The sequence below is a fragment of the Rhagoletis pomonella genome, unplaced genomic scaffold (genome assembly GCF_013731165.1).
Source record: "Rhagoletis pomonella isolate Grant_MI unplaced genomic scaffold, Rhpom_1.0 Rhpom_scaffold_00003, whole genome shotgun sequence".
NCBI lineage: Eukaryota > Metazoa > Arthropoda > Insecta > Diptera > Tephritidae > Rhagoletis > Rhagoletis pomonella.
Genome location: NW_023458557.1, coordinates 76,608,708 through 76,624,652, shown reverse-complemented (window position 1 = coordinate 76,624,652; position 15,945 = coordinate 76,608,708). Strand labels below are relative to the sequence as shown.

The 15,945-nt window shown below is 34.7% G+C and overlaps 3 protein-coding genes across 3 annotated transcripts in view; 2 read left to right on the top strand and 1 right to left on the bottom strand.

The window, feature by feature from the left end:
• The window catches only part of LOC118736377, a 39,759-nt gene that overhangs the window by 11,466 nt on the left and 12,348 nt on the right, over positions 1-15,945 (top strand). Inside the window, exons 9-13 of the mRNA XM_036466472.1 lie at positions 1,602-1,825; positions 1,889-2,917; positions 2,975-3,324; positions 4,439-4,576; positions 7,938-8,187. Of these exons, the coding sequence (XP_036322365.1) occupies positions 1,602-1,825; positions 1,889-2,917; positions 2,975-3,324; positions 4,439-4,576; positions 7,938-8,187 (1,991 nt within the window). The remainder of the gene's footprint in view (positions 1-1,601; positions 1,826-1,888; positions 2,918-2,974; positions 3,325-4,438; positions 4,577-7,937; positions 8,188-15,945) is intronic.
• LOC118735566 lies at positions 7,176-8,692 on the top strand. The gene is made up of 4 exons (XM_036465376.1): positions 7,176-7,403; positions 7,471-7,604; positions 7,663-7,819; positions 7,938-8,692. Exons 1-4 carry the CDS (start codon positions 7,393-7,395, stop codon positions 8,308-8,310), a joined length of 675 nt encoding a protein of 224 aa, XP_036321269.1. The 5' UTR covers positions 7,176-7,392; the 3' UTR covers positions 8,311-8,692.
• LOC118735565 (protein ALP1-like) lies at positions 9,480-11,791 on the bottom strand. Its single transcript, XM_036465375.1, has 3 exons — positions 11,344-11,791; positions 10,914-11,281; positions 9,480-10,856 (listed from the first exon to the last, which is right to left on the bottom strand). The coding sequence occupies exons 1-3, from the start codon at positions 11,634-11,636 to the stop codon at positions 10,288-10,290; spliced, it is 1,230 nt and encodes a 409-aa protein (XP_036321268.1). The 5' UTR covers positions 11,637-11,791; the 3' UTR covers positions 9,480-10,287.

Here is a 15,945-nt window from a genome sequence, read left to right as displayed (position 1 = left end):
GGGGGTGCTATTGTATTGGCCAATACTGTAAATGCCAAAACGTGAGCAAGAATGGAAGAAGAAAAAATGTTGCAAGGAAAACGTAAACTAGTTGCACAAGTCTGACGTCATGCAAACAACGATTCTGTCAAATTCGTTAAGAGAGGAATAGCGGTCCGAGGTCGGCGCAACCTTTGTATTGCCTCAATCGTGCTCGATACCCATGAAGTATTTGTACACGGCTATCGAAGCACGGTGCAGCGTAAGGAGGTGGCGCCGTCAGAGGTACCGCTACTTTGGTTTTGCCGATTTTGACAGTTGTGGTAACTTGTAAACAAACCTTTGTTTACAAATCAGCGAAGGAGAAATTTAATTATATGTGAAAATTGTGTTAATTTGCAATTTGTGAGTGATTTTTGAGTTGAAGACTGCGTAAAAACTAATAAAATGAAGTGCTATGTGTTAAATTGCGACAACCGTCAAGATGCAAGATGCGTAGATGCAAGTGTAGCGCTGGGACGAATCGCTGCATTTTGTGTACATAGGGCACGGCAAAGCCGTTCCCGAAATGTTTCTTTATTATTACATTGACAGCATTTGCAATGAGTTTGCGGCATAAATGCAGTTGGGCTCCAAATCTCAAATTAAAAAAAAAAAATATTGGAATCGATAGAGATGATTGAGCTGAGTATAACGGTATACTTCCTTTTTTGTGTAAAGAACAACAACAACAATTATCAAAGGTTAAATTTCAAAATAAGCTATTTTTTAAATCAAGATTTCTCAAAAACGAATGAATGGATTTTAAAAATTTTGATCTTATTTAATAGCAAATTTGATTCCCTTTAATTTGCTATACGTGTTTTATATATATGTTGTATAGTTCTTACAAAAATTGAATTATTGTAAAATAATTATTTACATTTACTAAAATTTACATTTATTACAATTTTCAAGATCCATCCATCAGTTTTTAAGAAATCTTGATTTCAATAATTGCTTATTTTGAACTTTAACCTTTGATAATTTTTGTTGTTGTTGTTTGCCAAAAAAAGAAGTATACCGCTATACTCAGCTCAATCATCTCTATCGATTCCATTTTTTTTTTTTTTGAGATTTGGAGCCCAACTGCATTTGTTCCAAATGTTACCTATTCTCTAATAGATTAGGTGAAAAATGCAATATTTTCGCGTTTAGCAAAATTAAAACACGTTTTTCGCTGTAGAGTGAACTGTTTTGGAAGTTTTAACTCGTTCTTCTTTTCGCTCTATTCTTTGTTTACTTGTGGTACACAAATGTCAACGCCCAGGATGGAAAAAGGTTTCACATGCAAATGGATTTTAACAATTCAGAATTTTTGTGAGAAAAAATTAAAAATATTTGACATTTTCGAGACCAAATAATTTGAAAATAAATCAAATCAGCTGCTCTACTGATACTACCTGTTCAATGTACCTTGATTCTAGCTATCGAAGTACAAAAAATACTCGGTACTTGGTAGAGGTACTCGAGTATATACTTCTAAGGACTGGTATCGGAACATCACTAGGTGTTTTTGTGGCAGATAAAAAAATAATCGTAAAAAATTTATAAACAAATTAAATACATAGATCATTGATATCTATCTATAATGTCGAATAAGAATTCAACTGTGGTAGGACAACTGGAAAATAGTGCAGAAAATTTTTTTGATGAAATATGGAGGACTTGGTGCCGCCTCTGTTGCAAGGCCGATATTCAGTCCATCAATGTTATATCGGGTCAATGTGGGAATTCCATTAATGAAACTAGCTATAGCTGCAATATAGACGCGGTACAGGTTATAGGGGAATTCTTCCGAGTTCAAGTAAGCGAAATAAAAGTTACATATACATACGTATGTATGTTTGCCTACACTACATATTTTTAGATTAAAGAGGATGACAAACTGCCACAAGTTATTTGTCAGGAGTGTTGCGGGAGGGTAAAAAACCTTATTCAATTCAGAGACCGCGTAAATAAAACCCAACAAATGTACGAAGAACTGCAGAAGTGTACAGACAAAGAAAACCTAGATTTGAATGGATTACTTTCGAAGTACGGTGTATTTAAAGACGAATCGTTAATAACTCAATATAGGAGTGAGCTTCCGGTTGAAGAAATTTTCATATCCGATCTGGTATCAGTTACATGCAATGCTGACGCTGCGAACATTGATGTAAAAACTGAGAAGGTATCTATTGAAAATCAGCCAAATACCTTAAGATCAAGTAAAAAAATTGAATCTCAAGATCCGATCGGCGACGAGAATGTAAAACTTGACGATAAATCTTATACATCGTCCGAAGACGAAGACAGTAGTAGTAGCGAATTTAGTTTCGGCGGCTTGGATTCTGTAGAATGTAGCGACACTGGAAGCCGTAGGAGTAGTGAAAAAAAGTCAAAAAAATCCACAAGAACATCTGAAGATATCTCTCGGGAAATTCACCATTCCTGCAGTATTTGCTCACAGAGTTTTCAACGACGGAGTAATTACTATACACATATGAAAAAAAAACATGGAGTTTTCATTTGCTCACAATGTCCGAGTTCCTTCAAAAGTGAATTTGATTTGCACGGACATATGAAAGATCACCAAAAGCTGTATAATTGTCACTATTGTGACCAAAAGTTCGAAAGAAAGGGTGGAATGATCAAACACATAAGAAATGAACATGAAAATAATGGTAAAAATGTATTTAGTTGCCTGCATTGTGACCGAAAATTCGAAAGAAAGGGCGCAATGAGCAGACATATAAAAATTGAACATAAACATGAAAGCCCGTATGTCTGCGACGCATGTGGAGAAGCAGTCCTCTCAAAGAAACTATTGAAACAACATATGTTGACCCACACTGACTTCACGCCCTATGTATGTAAAGACTGTGGAAAGGGATTCAAAGAGAAATATCGCCTGAAGGTAATAAATATAAGCATTTGTTATCATCTAAAGTGCATACATACAAATATCTTTTAGAGACACTTGGAAATACATGGAGATAAGCTGATTTGTACGGAATGTGGCAAGCAGTTAAGTTGCCGAGCTACATTCAATAATCATATGCTGGTGCATTCCGATAAGATGCCCCACAGATGTGATTACTGCGGGAGAACATTTAAGCGGGCCAAAACTCTTAAATATCACCTGATTGCCCACACAGGCCTAAGACCATATTCATGTGACTTTTGTGGAAAGACATTTTCAACTGGGTCTAGTTGTCGCTTTCATAAAAGGACTATGCACCCGGCGGAGTTAGCTGAATTAGAGGCTTCGGGAGCAATACCATATACAAAAAACGTACCCGATTTAAACACATTGAAAGCAGTGTAAGTAGTATACATATATCGCCGCTTGACGCCCAATACTTCGTATCCGCCAAATTCAATGCCACGTATGAGGTGGCGCAGAAAAAAATTAGTTTTGGTTACCCTGCATCAATGCTTGCCTACTTCACAAATGTAATGGTCAATAATTATTGTAAAAGCTCATATTTAGCAAGTTCAATTAGAAACCCATTTAAAAGATTTGAACAAAATAAGTTTATTTGCTCTTTTATGAAATTTTCTGACTACCCTATACGTGGTATGGAACTTGGCAGATTCGAGATATTGGGCGCCAGGCGACGATATAAATACAGGTGTCCACAAAATAATAAGAGTTGATATTGTGACCAGTTTTGGCTATTTGTCTTTTGTTTATTATTTTTTATAAAAGTCTAGCTGGTTATAAATTCAGATTTCAAACTTTGTACAAAAATTATAAAAATTTCGCAAATTTTCACTCAAATTTCAAACTTTTTAATCAGAATTTTTAGAAAAAAAAAATTGGGTATGCAGTTTTGTAGCTTATTTAATTCTAGTATAAAGAGTAGCAAGTTTCACACTGCTAAAAAATTTCACTGATTTTTGGCATTTTTTTTTTTTGCTGGCAGTGTCCTCCATATAAAAGAAAATCGTCGAACATACTTTGTATGGAAAAAACGTGAAATACCTTCAACCAAAAAAATCCTCAAAAATCAACGGGATTTTTTAGCAACTTGAAACTTGCTCTTCATTACAATTAAATGGGCTACAGAACTGCATAACACAATTTTTTCTAAAGATTCTTATTAAAAAGTTCGAAATTTGGGTGAAAATTTCCGAAATTTTAATAATTTTTGTACAAAATTTTAAATCTGAATTTATATGGAGTTTGATGTATAGTCAGCTAGACTTTTATAAAAAAATAATAAACATTAAATAAACCAAAGACAAATAGCCAAAACTGGTTGTTGTTGCTGTTGACCCGTAACAGGCGGGGCCTAGTAGTGCCGCTACAACAACAACAACAACAGCCAAAACTGGTCAAAATATCGCACTCCTGTTATTTTATGGACCACTGTATGAATTTATGTAAATAAACACACCAATTGCAATAATATTTTTCTCTTATTTTTAAAAGAGCGCGCAAGGGAGAAAATTTAATGCCACTTGCCTCCAAACAAAAGGGTTATATAAACTTAACAAACCTCATATCAAATGAAGAGAATTATCCCGCAACATCAACGATAAGTAAAATTATCCAACACATAAAACAGGATTGAAAAATTATTATAGTAGATGCGATACATAAGATAGAACTAAGGGTAAAAATTAAGTTATTGCCCAACTGTGGCTTTTTTAAGTTTTATAATAAAAAATGATGCGCAACAGATTCAGAGATATTTCGAATTAACTTGAATTTTCGAATATTTCGGCCTCAATTTTTTTTTTATATAAGTGTTATATTACGTTCAAATTAGCCCCATTTAACTTGTTAAATGAAAAAGAGCTTTTTGGAAAACATAATCGTCCACATTGAACATTTGGAGTTAACTTTGACGGTTGTTTGATTACCAATAAAAATTTAAAAAAAAAAAATATTCAAAATCAAGTTTTTGTATTTCAATTTGTTTTGTGTAACGCAGACGTCAAGGCGAATTAATATAAGGTGATAGCAGGAGTACAAAAACAAAAATTTACATGTATTTTGTTTTTGCTTTGGCGGCATAAACTGTCAAAATCTGTAAGAGTGTGTGTAGAAATTCAAACAAAATTTTTCAATTTGATATCAGAAGCCGTACGGCGAAACACATACACAAAATCAGCTGAGCTAGTAACACCACCTTATATAAATTCGCCTTGGCAGACGTATTACTTAGAGACTTCAAAATGTTTAGTTTGTATGCACTATTTATCACTGCGTACGATGAGACCTCATGGGAAATAACTAATTGCCGCCTTGCCTCTTTTTTAGCCGGCAGTCATGTATACAATTTTTATACAAATTTTTTGAACGTTGGCGTGTCACATGAAAGCTTTTGGGCCTTTCTGATTGGCCGGAGCAGAGAGCTTTCTGATACAACTCTGCGCTGAACTGGTTTTAAGTTAAATGATTTAACTGGTTAAATTTTCCAACAACAATTGCATGCGATTTAACTTGCTTATGAACATGTTTTGTTCATTTGCCTGGTTCAAGCCCATTTAACATGTTTAACTCATCAACTTGAACTAATATAAGATGAAAACCCTGTTGATAAAGTACGTTATGACAGAAGGAAGCAACTTAACACTAACGGAATCATATTATATTTGAGTCGGTTTTAATATATTTTCATTTTAATCTATTTGAATTTATTATATAGACCTTTATGCAGTTCTCAAGAAAAGCAAAAACTCCATATAAAATGACGCACAAGAAATGGCTAAGAAATTTTCTTGTGTAAAGTTTCCTTGAGGCAGTACGCAGTTCTTAAGAAATTTGCTACGCTTTCTACTAGGGTTTTCTAAAGTTTTTTGAGAAAAAAGAGCACAAGGCAACCCAGAATATATATTCTCGTTCTATTATTTCCTTAAGGCCAGTATGCAGCTCTAGAGAAAACGGTCAAGAAAAAAATGCCATTATTTTATTTAAGCCCAAAATACAATAACGCAGTGGCAGTAGCTGCGGCAGTTTTTCGAAATCAGCTGTTTTTAAGAAAGTGTGGTGTCCAATGAAGCGACTCACAATCAAGGCATGGGCAGAGAACATGATGCAATAATGCAAGGTGGTATCAGTTGTGACAGCTCGATTTGACACTACCTTAGCTCAGTAGAATGAGAAGAAAAACGGGAAGAAATGAATCCCCATATGGGGGAAAAATATAAAATTTCACATTTTCTCCTTAACAAAATTTGCTTTTTTATAGTATACTCGTATTCGTTATGAAATGAAATAAAATAAGATAAAATACCTTTTTAAGAAAACAAAGTGTGTATACTGAGAAAAAATAAAAAGCATTCAACTATATTAATGGGCAAAGAATAGTGAAAGAAGTAACACTGTTTCACGTAAGGTAGTCCATGAACCAACGACTACAGATCACCTAATCAGCCATCGTTGTATTTGTAATCGATTTTCAGAAAAAAGTTTTCGTAGCGTTTTTGACGTTTTTCGGGTTTGTTTACATCGTCTTCTACCTCTTCGTAGTGATTTTTTAGCGATTGAATGTGTTTTCTGCAGCGATTTTAATTATAAATTTTGGTTTATTACATATTTATGATATAAAATAAAGTGCTGTGTGGTCGGAACAAGTTTGTGCGTATGTTTGGTTTGCCAAAAGGCGTAAATTTGCGTGAAAAGTGGGTGCACGTTTGTGGCCAGAACGGTGGCATTGAAAAATCGACCCGTGGTAATGATATGCGATTGTAAAACACTTTCAATCATGAAAACCATATTTTATGAACTTTTTTTGCTAATTGTCATCAAGTTTCACTTTGTATATTTTATAATAAATACCAATTTAATCGCACTCAATCACCGCGCCTTTTTCGTTTTCTTTGTTTGTTTTCATTCTTAGGCAGATGTCAAAAACACTCAGAAATATACTTTTTTCTTGCTTCTTTGATTAGGTGATCTTGTATTTTTGGTTCATGAAGGTAGTCAATATGGCGGAATTAGAGCGAGAAGTTGCCAACTAATAACACCTTGTATTATTGCATCATGGGCAGAGAACGAGTACACGCTCAAAGAGCGTAAACATCGCGTGTACGTATACAAGCAAGAGCGTAACGATGAGAACGCGGCAGCATGCAAAATTAATTAGGCACACAAGGAATCTGTTAAATGAGCTTCGCGTGTAAGCTGTTACCCAACGCACAGCATTACATACGTAAAAGTCTGTTGGTTTTTGATTTCTACGTAAAAATGGTATAGCAGTGCATGCAATGCCAAGTATGCATAACAGAGCCTTTAGCCAACACATAAACGAACAGTGCTAAACATGGAAGTCTGTTGGATTTTGATTTCTGTGCTACGTAAAATGAAATGACATTTCACACTTTGACAGTTCTATTTATTTTTCATTCGTTCAATTGGTTTCTGGCGCTAATTTTGATATGAACAAAATGTAAGTTATATTTATAGATGAAAATAGTCATTTCATATATTAAATTATGTTCTTTGCTTTGCAATAGGATGGATGACGAGAAATTAATTGATTTAGTGCGCTCCAAAGAAATTTTATACAATAAAACAATGACGGGCTACAGATTGTCCGACAGAAAAGTGGCAGCTTGGACTGAAATAGCACGGGAGCTTGGAAAGACAGGTAGTTAAGTTATTTATTAAATTTAAGGATATCAAAGCCTGATAATTTAATTGTTTAGGGGACCAGTGCAACAAGCGGTGGATCTCACTGCGCGAGCGGTATTCGAGGGAGCTACGGAAGATGGATGCTCCATCAGGAAGTGGGGCGACAACTCAGGTATATTGGCCGCTGATGGATAGCTTGAGTTTTTTGAAACCTTTCGTAAAACCAAGACCGTAAGTAATTTCTTTATTAGCGTAAAGTTTTACCATGCTAATATGTACATTCATACATATATGTTAACATATGTACTTATACACATTTATACACATGCAAAATGCATATAAATTTCAGAACTCGATGTACCTTTAACGTATTGGAGGAAAGCTCGTCCTCATTGCCATCGCCTGGATCGCCGATATTGTTCCCGATAGAAGAAGAGTTTCAAGATGTTCCGGCTGGTGACCCAGTGGCATCAACGCCACAATCATCAACAAAATTGCCGAGAAAAAGGCATAGGACAAATGATGCTGACGACGAATTTAAAGAGGTGTGTCAGATGTACAAAGAAGTACACAAAGATCGGCAGAATGAAAACAAGGCCGTACGTGCTTTTGGGGAGATGATAATCGCCACGATAAGCGAGATGAGCGATACCAAGCAAACAAAAGCAATGCAAATTATAACTAATACTGTTATGGAGTTAAAACTCGAGCCCGATTTCTAACGTGAATCTTTTGTTTAAATATTTTTATTTTGTCACTAAAGTTTTTGCATCTTATAAGTGTACATCCGAGTACATATGTTGTATGTATATGTATTTTTGTAACAAATAAGACTGAATTCTTAATTTTGATTTGATCACAAATGTGTACCTGTGAAAACAGAAGTGCTTAAAAATATGTACATACATAGGTACATTTGTATACCTACATGTATAATCATCAACAAATTAACAAGTTTGCGACATTTGTCTACTTTGGGCTATTTTCATTTAAGGTTAATATATATAGTTAACCATATAAAAACTGGGGCGCGACATTTTAGCAAGTTTTGGCTATTTATCTTTAGTTTAGTGTTTAATGTTTATTATTTTGTTTGAAAGTCTAGCTGATTACTTAACAAACATCATATGAATCAAAATTTCAGACTTTGTGCAAAAATTATGAAAATTCCAACTTTTTAATCGTATTCATATAAAAAAAAATCAAACAGACTTTGTACCGAACCGAAATTGCAATTTTGCTCTTTATTATACTAAAATTTAATAGGTTACAAAAGTGCTTACCAAAATATTGGGTAAAGATAACGATTAAAAAAATGTATTTTTGGTCAAACTTTGAAGAATTTTCATAATTTTTCCACAAAGTCTGAAATTTGGATTTATATCATGTTTTTCAAGTAATCAGCTAGATTTTCATACAAAATAATAAACTAAAGAAAAATAGCCAAAACTTGCTAAAATGTCGCGTCCCAGTTTTTATATGGTTCACTATATATATAAAATGTCGCAAACTTGTTGATTTGTTGATTATACATATATATATATAACCCTAATGCACATGCATACATTCATACGTATATATGTATGTATGAATATATATATATATATATATATATATATATGATTTCTGAACTGAATTTTATAGCGTAATTTATTTTGTACCTGAAATAAGCAATTAAATAAATACATATGTACGTGCTTGAAAAAAAGAAAAATTTTATGTTTTTGTATTTCAAGGTTCTATTTTAGTTTGAAACAACGAATAAAATAAAAAGTACAAAAATTACAGCAGCTTAGTAATAATTGCTGTCATTAAAATATATATAAATACTTACATACGTATGCAGTAAAAATTCAGGAAACAATTTCGGAATGTAAAACCATTGTAAATATTCATTTAGATAAAAGTTAAAATATATTAATCTAATGTCTAATATACATACATATACAGTTACTCCTCAAATTGAGCGCACGGCTCTTTTTAGTTAATATTCACAATGTTTTACATGCTAAAATTTTTTGTTAATTTTGTATTACGATTTGGCTTATATTTTAGCAAATCCTATTTAAATCCAAGAATGATACTGTGTACAAAAATTAAGACAAATCTGGAAAGTTTCAGTAAACTCTCGAACTTTTTAATACGAATTTCGAAAAAGAATTCAAGTCACTAAAAACTCGCATTGATTTTTTAGAATTTTTTTGCTGACTATCCTACGCATTTTTTCCATATAAAACTCAGAATTGTTTTATATGAAAAAAAAAATCGCAGGACAGCCAGCAAAAAAGTTCTCAAAAATCAACGCGACTTTTTAGAGATCTGAAATTTGCACATTATTATATGAATTTGCCTAAGAGTGTAAATTTGTTAACCCCTCATAGAAAATTTTCAGCGCAGTGTTGCTTATACGCGTGAGGCGATTTTACAGGTAACTTTTAGTTGAAAGCAAAATCGCCTGGTGTGAACGGCCTTTCAACTAATTGCTTCCAATGAAGTTGGGGTGCGGCCAACTTTTGATTCAACTAATCGCCTCTAAAATTGGCTGGAAAATCGCCTAATGCGTACACCGTATTATAAAGTAAACCACTTGCTAACAAGAATATTAGCAGTTTCTTATCTGCGGTAAAAAATTTCTGTGGAGGGTTAACAAGTTTACTCTCTTAGGCGACGATATGCATATATTTATAACTATATTTATTTTACTGAAATGTAACCGCCCCTTGATTTAAAAAGAAATCCGCCAATCTGTCCCTCATACGAAATGCTGCAGAAGTTGCGTTGCGTCGTGAAGAAGTTATTGATGGCAATGGACCACCAATACTTTCCAACTCATTACGCCATTCTCCACTTACTGTGCCATGCTCCGTGCTATATGCGTCCACATATTGATCTGGGCAATACCAACGTTTGTGATCGTTAAGCATCACAAAGTTGTGCAGAACTAAACACGCCAACACAATTTTCTCGCAATTTTCTGGAGTACAGTCAATTACTTGCCGCAGGACACGCCACCGAGCAGTTAAAATTCCGAAACTGTTTTCTATTACGCGGCGAGCTCGCGATAGCCGGTAATTGAAAACTTCCTTGCTTCGAGTAAGTTGGGTGCCAGGGTACGGACGCATTAAGTTTTCCTTGAGAGGAAACGCAGCATCGCCCACAAAAAAATGTGGGAAATTCTCTGTGTCTCCATTCCACAGAGGGGCTTTCGGTGGTAGTGGCAATCTATTCTCTAGAAGAGCACGTCCGAAGGCTGATTGTTGGAAAACACCTTTAAATAAAAAAAAAATTATTTAATATCAAAAGATTTCAAACCGTTTACTGTAACCTCCATCACTTTGTCCTCCATAGCTTCCTATACTGGCTGATGTGAACGTATACTTCGCATCACAGGTTGCCATCAATACAATACTATAAAATTTTTTATAGTTGTAGTACAACGAGCCAGAGTTTTTCGGACATATGATGGCAACGTGCTTTCCATCAACCGCTCCGACACAATTTGGGATATTCCACAGATTAAAAAAATCATCCGCAATATGCTTATATTGAGTCGTAGTCGGTTCGCTGAGATATGTTGGTGATAAGGTGGTCCATAATAGCTCACACGTCTCAAACACAATGTTGCGGACCGTTGTTCTGCCCATTTTATGCATCGAAGCAATAATTTCAAATCGCGTCCCGTGGGCAAGGTACCTAAATTCAAATAAACATTGAAAACCATGAAAAAGAGAGTATCATAGACCGTTTTAACTTACATTAACGTTATTACAAGGCGCTCTTCTGCACTAATTTGTTGCTTGGGCTTTTCGAGGAAACCTCGCAATAAATTGATTAACAAATTGTACACTGAACGGTTCATCCTTGTTAATAGAAAAAGTTTACTATCAACGGGTTTTGATTTTAAGAAGACTTTCTTAAAATACCCATTTGGCAACCGATCTCTATTAACGGGATGAACCGCCCAGCGACGATTCCGCCTGCATTGTTTTCGCTTATTTTGAAGTCGGCAAATATTAATGAAAACCAAATCCAAAAATGATTCATCCATGTCCTGGCCGATTTAACTCCTGTGAAAATATATTGTATTTCGATATCTCTTCGTATGGAAGTGGTTTACAACACATTCTCACTTCTAACCACCATATAACCAGTAAGCAACCTTCGGTGAATTTGGTGACTGCCTTCCTCGGGGATGAATATGCTAGGGATGAAATTATTGGTACACACGCCTTCCAAGCACGCATGGTTGCTTTTAAGAAACAAAAAATAATTAACTCCAAATAGTTTCAAAAAGTATAGTGTAAAACGAAATTTATTGAATAATTCCACATAAAATGGTATACATAAATGACGCATTTTCTAAACGATTTAAATTAAACGCATTTGCGAATTAATAGAAAAGTACTACGGATTGTAAATTTTTGTTACCTATGAGGTGAATGCAAATTTTCAACCCGGCCTGTTGGTTTGATTTTATTACTAAGGCGTCTAATAAATTCATGGCTTTTAGTTCTAGAAGAATAAATGTCAGTAAAGACAAGTCTTTTTTGTATAATTTCTGATTTTAATTGCTCAACTTCTTTTGAACCAGAGCAACTGTCAAAAATTTGCAACAGTAAAAACTTACGAATTGGCACAGCAGCAATGTAAAATTTTCTCGCCATAATAAAAAGTTTTTTCAACATGGAACTTTTCTACTAATTGACATGAAATTACTATCTCACCGCTCGGAGCGCTGCCACTGAGGGCCTTTGCCAACTAATTAAAAAGAGAAAATTTGGAAAGACCAAACAAAAATTTTGAGATTTCTCGTTGTGAATACGAATGCCATAGTTTTTACCTAGCTCGTGTGACTACGCAAAATTTTGACAGCTTGTAAATATGTATACACATAAAGTTGTTGGCGGTAATAAGGAGTCAAAATTAAAATGGAGAAAAGAACAAAAAGCGTAGGTTAGTTGTCAGTTATAAAATAAATCCAATTTATTTGCAAATATTTGTTTATTCTTTTTATTGAAAGGCAACCACTCGGAAAAGCTTGTGTTAATTCTTTTTATAACAGAACCTGGCAGCTCGCACGTTGTCTAAATTCTCAAGTAACATAAAGTCCACAAAAGAATAAGTACGCCATGTATAAATTTATTATTAAAATTTTAACAATACACAAAAATAGAGCTTTCGCACGAGCGTTTGTTTGGTTTTTCAACACCATTGATAATTTTCGTTTAATAAAATCACGATTTGACATACTTAAATATATTTATCTAATAATAATACAGCACACAACCCTGAAATCTAAGAAAAAGTCTGAGGAAGGCCATTAAATAGCAGCATACAACCCCGTGCCTTCCTCAGGAGTGAATATAACTACAACAACAACGGCTACTACAACAACAACCCAAAAAGGTTGGTTACTGTCTATACTGTGCTTCTAACGAACGCTGGTTTGTGGTAGTGCCCACCTCTGATCCATGAACCAAAAATACAAGATCACGCGGGCAGGAGAGTAGCCCGTTAGAATCGCATTTAGGAAAAAAGTTTAACGACTTTGACAATAGCCGTTTGTTTACATTTCTTCATTGTTTACAATTTGGTCGTGGCTCTTTACTGCAATTTTTTTCTTTTTCGCCTGTGACAACGTGTGTACACATAAGGTAAAGAATAATTTAACACAACGGCATGATTTATAGAAGAATTTGCATAATAAAAATGATTGTTCATGCGTTCAACAATTTCGCGGTTTTCTCCGTTCTCTTCGTTGTTTACTTCTTACAACAAAGATGGCGTCGAGATTTCGGCAGCTAGAAAATAACTTTTTTCGTTCTTTCCATCCCGCGTGATCGCGTGTCTTTCGTTCATGCCTCTGATCATTATGCATTCATACAAGTGACAAATGTTCTTCGTCTGCCTGGAAACCGCTTGGAAGCTTCCTGAAAGTACCTGTCAAAATGTATAAATGTTCCGCCAAAATGTTAGACAGGGTGTTTAAAATCGGCACTGTGAATTTGGCCCTAAATGTTAAAATTTTCTTCGTTTTGCTTAATTTTTTCTACAATTCCTATCAAGCAAAGGCAAAAACCAGAAATGAATTTTCATGAACTATTTGGTAGTTTAAATCTACACTGCAGTCAATAATGATAGAATACAATATTGCGCCGTCGTGGCCGTTGGCATTTGTGTACCACAAGTAAACGAATAATAGAGCGAAAAGAAGAAAGAGTTGAAACTGCCAAAACAGTTAATTTTACAGCGAAAACGTGTTTTAATTTTGCTAAATGCGAAAATATTGCAAGTTTCACCTAATCTATTAGAGAATAGTGAACATTTTAGTGCACTCCATTACTTCGTAATTGAGGCTGCTGCAGCAAATGTTTTAGTGCACTCCATTGCTTTGCAATTAAGGCTGGTACAGCAAACTGCGGCGCATCACAGCGGGATTGATTAGTTAACTTGCTAAAGGAGGCTGCTTGGAACAGAAGCGAAATCATTGTGATAAACGCTGTCAATATATTAATAAAGAATCATTTCGGGAACGGCTTTGCCGCGCCCTATATACACAAAATGCAGCGATTTGTCGCAGCGCTAAACTTGCATCTACGCATCTTGGCGGCTGTCGCAATTTAACACACGGCACTTCATTTTATTAGTTCTTACGCAGTCTTCAACTCAGAAAACACTCACAAATTGCAAATTAACACAACTTAAACTAATTTTTCACTTATAATTAAAATTTCTCTCTGCCGCTTATTTGTAAGCAAAGGTTTATTTACTAGTTACTACAACTGTCAAAATCGGCAAAACTAAAGTAGCGGTACCCTGACGGCGCCACCTTTGTTTGCTGGTCCGTGCACTGCAGTCTCTTATGATCTTGCGAATTAAAGGAACATAAAGAACTTTTCTTTCTGACCGCTTAACACCTGAAACATAACGAAATTTGATTTTCTTTTTAATGTGTCTTATTGGAACGTTTGGCGTATAGAGGCAAAAATATTTTTGTGTAAAAAAAGCTGTCTACTCTTCAAATCCTACCCGATTTTGATTATTCTGTATATAAGTCCTAGGGCAGGACAATTTTCTTTTTCCTTTTTTTTTCTTGTTTAATTTTTATAAACTATCTTTATTGAATTTTTTTCCTTTTTGGACTAATTTTCTTTTGATTTATAGATTTTATTGCTTTAAAAAGGAAAGCGATTTTTTTGGATTTAATTAAACTGTTTGCTAAAAGACAAACAAGACCAAGAACATGCCAATTCTGGCATCTGTCTTTCAACTCACCTCAGTCTTTCGAGGGACAAAAGTCTTTATATTTCGGCAACTATCTTGAAAGCACTTTTCTGTATTTCTAATGAGTAATTGAAAGATGTGCTAATAGTGTTGTTATATTTATCGTTTAGCAATGTTTTCTAAAAACTAAACGAAATTAAAAAAATATCGTTTTAAAACAAGAAAAACTAAAAATTTGAGAAGCTGAAAGTAAAAGAAAAATGATGATTAAAAAAAAATTCCAAACGTTAAATAAAATAAAAAATGGAATTTTTTCGGCAATAAAACTTCAAAAAAATTTTATTAAAAAGAATTCCTTGCCGAGGTTTGAACTCGGATCTCCTGAATAACACGAAAGTGCTCTGCTCACTGGGCAATTGCTATTATTACAGCAACGTTATCGAAATTGGAATTTATTGAAAACAAAAAATTTCAAAAGAATTCGTTAAAAAGTTAAGTAAAGGTTTTTGTTTACTTACCTTTAATGTTCATTAAATGCCGTTCACGAATCATTAACTGACTCTGAGAGGGATTTTTTTCAAATCGTTACTGAAGGATACCTTAAGCAATCATTAAACGACTCTGAGTGCGGCTGTAAATCATTTTTCAGGCTTGAGCGCCTCAAGCCACAATGCCTGAAAAACCTGCTATGGGGCTTCAGCTTAATTATAATATTTTGAGCATAACAATAAAAGTATTCGTAATCATAATTTTCATGATTACAATTACTGTAATTATAGGATTATAATTAAACAATCGTAATCAAAAATTACCCAGCTCTGGTAACCCGTTTAAATAGTTGGAGGCCGATTAACCGGCCGTGCAACGGGGTACAGTCGTTGCGCTGGGTATGCAGTTACAGTTGCATGGCTATACTCAATCCCGACTCTTGCCTCCTCGTTCGCGCACTCTGGGCAACGTGAGCAACTCATGTGCGAGATGCGGTAACCAATCCGAGTGGAGCCTTGGGTCACGGCAGAAAGAGAGGGAGCTTCAGTGGGGCCACTCTGACTTATTCGGTTTAAGGACTCACTGAAGTCTGCAGCGTCTGTTCACCAGTAGGTGCGGCTGCAAGCGGGTGTCTGCTTGGAGCA

Coding starts and splice junctions, on each gene's coding strand:
- LOC118735565 (XM_036465375.1), bottom strand. CDS start 11,636: ATGGATGAATCATTTTTGGATTTGGTTTTCATTAATATTTGCCGACTT. Junction 11,282..11,343: donor CGCCTTGTAATAACGTTAAT/GTAAGTTAAAAC, acceptor ATTTGAATTTAG/GTACCTTGCCCACGGGACGC. Junction 10,857..10,913: donor TGGAGGACAAAGTGATGGAG/GTTACAGTAAAC, acceptor TTTTATTTAAAG/GTGTTTTCCAACAATCAGCC.
- LOC118735566 (XM_036465376.1), top strand. Junction 7,605..7,662: donor ACGGGAGCTTGGAAAGACAG/GTAGTTAAGTTA, acceptor TTAATTGTTTAG/GGGACCAGTGCAACAAGCGG. Junction 7,820..7,937: donor CCTTTCGTAAAACCAAGACC/GTAAGTAATTTC, acceptor TATAAATTTCAG/AACTCGATGTACCTTTAACG.